Raw genomic sequence first — 3,328 nt, 5'->3', positions numbered from 1 at the left:
GGTCCACCAGAGTCCTCATGGTGTAAACACAGAGTCCTCCTCCTCTGATCCACCAGAGTCCTCATGGTGTAAACAGAGTCCTGATCTCTGTCCTGCTGTCCACCCGTCTAGTGCAGCTTGATCCTGGACCACGATGGATCCAGGTCTCTGTGAAGATGTGTGTTCTGTCATAGTCCATTAGCGCTCCAGGAACAAACACGAAAAAAAAAAAAAAAAGACCAAACAATGTGTTGAAATTCATGGGAGCTACCACATGCACCACAACACGTACATGCATCTGTGTCAAATTGGTTATGGGATGTGTTCACAGGCTCTTATAAGTAGCTGGTTATGCATCAGTGTATTAATTTGCTCTTATGTTTGTCCTCCTTTTGTGCTGCGTCTTTGCTTTGCTCTGCTACATAACGCTAGATTAAGGAATTACAGGTAACACTCAAACAATCCCTCCATGCCTGCCATCATTCTTTTAGCGTATGAATTCATCTCCATAGTGCTGAGCTGAATTTCCTCTGCCGTAACCTTTGACCTCTTTGTGCAGTTTGACAGCCAGGAGGATGAGCGTTTGCTGCAGGCCTCAGAGAGGTTTGAGCGGGAGGCGGCAGGGGGCCACCCGGACCGACCGTGCATCACCACCGTCATCGACCTCAACGGGAAGACGGTGTTCGTCACGCGGTACATCCGACCTCTCAACCCCCCGCAGGAGTTGCTGGACGCATTCCCCGACAACTCGCAGGAAGCCGCGGTCAGTCGCTCGATATTGAAGTGAATGTAGAGATGTAGTGACTGGTTATACGTCTTTCTGGATCAGATTTACTGTCTCTTTTCCTCACACAGGCCCTGGTTGCCAGGTTTGTCTCGCTCGTCCCCTCTCTGCCGGACAGAGTCTCGTTCTCCGGGGCCTGTGACCTGTGGAGCACCTGTGATGTGAGTGAACCCTCTCAGAGCTGTTTGGAAGATTGGAAGAGGAGGGAAGAGACAATCTTACAGGGACTCGTCTTCTTGTTTTTTTTCAGCAATTCCTCACCCTCCTGGCGGGAGACGAAGAAGAACACGCCGTGCTCTTGTGCAACTACTTCCTGTCTATGGGCAAGAAAGCCTGGCTGATTATTGGCACAGCTATACCAGAGGTGTGTGTGTGTGTGTGTGTGACGATCATTATAAACAGCATGCACCGACATGGAGCGCAGATTTAAAATGTGTTGTTTTTCATGTATTGTTGTTGAGTTGTTTACTTTCATTCTCCCAATTGTTTCTAACAAATCTCAAACCAGAAAAATCTGTAATTTAACCGAGGTAACGGTATGTTTCATTTGGTCCTCTTTCGTCTGCCAGAAGCTTTCATAAACTGACTTTTTATCCAGTTTTAAGACACTTTTTTGATACACTTTAGATCTTTGTGGTTTTTAAGCAGATACAGGATTTTGGTCAGCAGACGTCTGGATCTTAAACTATCAGAGAAACAAGACGAGCTAACTTTAGCATCAGCTCGTCTCTCAGTCCTTCCAGGACGTCCTGCATCCAACAACAGTGCTGGAGAAACACTGATTGTTAACGTGGAGCTGCTTCATTCAGAGTTTTGTTTTGGAGAGGTGGAGACCTCTGTGGTAAAAACCTACTGAACCATGAACACTGAAGGATGAAGACAACAACTCCCATGATCCCACGCTGCTTCACCACGTCAACAAACTCCGTCTTTTGTTTATTGTTTTAAATTGAGACACAGATAATGAAATACTGTGCATTTAAGGAGCTGAAAAGTCATTTATATAAAACATAATGCAGAGATTTTGAGTCGTTCTGCAGCAGCACTCATACTTTTGATGTCTTTATTTTTTAGGGACCCACAGCATACGTCCTGACCCTCGAGCAGAACCGCTACCTGATCTGGAATCCCAGCAGCGGTCAGTACTACGGACAGCACGACACATTCTGCCCTCTGCAAATAGTCGGCTGCCTGGTCAACGCCGACAATGTGAGTAAAGCTACATCAACTATATGACCTCGAATCACCAGCTCATGTGGCATTTTAATTCCTCACTTTTTAAGCATCACTTCCTTTAGATTGCAGCAGATTATTTGAGTAACTTTTTATTCAGGTGTGGTTCAACGTTCAAGAATATACGTCACCGATGTCGATGAGTTTCGACACCACGAAAGCCAGTTTGTGGAAGCCGTTTTTCTCCCGATCCTTCTCTCACCCCGGCCTGTCCAGTGTACAGGTGAGTCTCCAGCATTTATATATAATCTGGATGTTTGTTCGCTGGTATGTTTTTAATTCTCACTAATTCTCTTCAGCCAGAGGAGCTGGTGTATCGGCGCACGGACAAAGCCGCTGCAGCAGAGCTTCAGGACAGGCGAGTCACCCACCGCTTTGTTGAGCTACAGTCTCACACACAGACACACAAACATTTACTGTCCCACTCTCCGTAGAATTGAGAAGATCCTGAAGGAGAAGATCATGGAGTGGCGCCCTCGTCACCCGACCCGCTGGAACCGCTACTGCACCACCACCCTGAAACAGTTCCTGCCCAAACTGGAGCAGAGCGGGGGGCGGGACGTGGCCGAGGGGCAGCGCCACGAGCTGCAAAGCATGCTGGGGGACAACAGGGCAAGTCTGGAACGAGTCACTGAATGATGTCATCAGTCTAACATTTCAATGATAGAATATTCTCCGCTCATTAATGACACATTTAATAAACTCCTCTCATAAATAACTAACAGGATATTTATTATTTGTTTTAGATTTCAGGGTTCCCCCTGCATCTGCCGTTCTCTGAGATCCAGCCCATCGTGGAGGCGGTGTACAGCACTGGAGTGCACAACGTTCACGCAGCGAATGTGGAGTTCGCCCTGGCCGTGTACGTGCACCCGTACCCTAATAACGTCCTGTCCGTGTGGGTGTACCTGGCCTCGCTCGTGCGCTCATGAGATCGCTGCACTTCACTGACTGTTTTTATATAAATGAGCTTTATTTAAAATGACTTTACACACCATTGCCACACTATTGTGTATATTTCAAAACGTCTGTAGGTTTTGAAATATATTGAGATTGTGACGTCGATATTAAATAACCCAGAATATGATTATTGTTTCTCTTAAATGATAAAACTCATCAAACCCGACAATCAGGAATGAACAGCCTCACATGACTGAATGAAATGATGATAAATGATGTAAAAAGTGTTTCGTCTCTCAGCTATCTCTCTCTCTCTCTCTCTATCTATCTATCCATCTATATATATATATATACATAAATACACATATATATGTATATATATATATATATATATATATGTATATATATGTATATGTATATATATGTATATAT

At 45.2% G+C, this 3,328-nt stretch overlaps 1 protein-coding gene across 1 annotated transcript; it reads left to right on the top strand.

The window, feature by feature from the left end:
• Positions 1-411: 411 nt before the first annotated feature.
• LOC116379983 (coiled-coil and C2 domain-containing protein 2A-like) lies at positions 412-3,135 on the top strand (the record flags this gene model as incomplete). Its single annotated transcript, XM_031841937.1, has 9 exons — positions 412-426; positions 539-742; positions 835-924; positions 1,014-1,127; positions 1,838-1,972; positions 2,097-2,219; positions 2,296-2,354; positions 2,431-2,608; positions 2,743-3,135. Coding segments are annotated over 9 exons (1,104 nt in total), but the record flags the coding sequence as incomplete, so codon positions are not given.
• Between the last annotated feature and the right edge of the window lie 193 nt (positions 3,136-3,328).

Source organism: Anarrhichthys ocellatus, unplaced genomic scaffold, assembly GCF_004355925.1.
Source record: "Anarrhichthys ocellatus isolate YVR2014 unplaced genomic scaffold, GSC_Weel_1.0 scaffold5699, whole genome shotgun sequence".
In the NCBI taxonomy this organism is placed as follows: domain Eukaryota; kingdom Metazoa; phylum Chordata; class Actinopteri; order Perciformes; family Anarhichadidae; genus Anarrhichthys; species Anarrhichthys ocellatus.
Note: the sequence above shows the minus strand (reverse complement) of the source record. Positions and strands in the feature narration are given on the sequence as shown.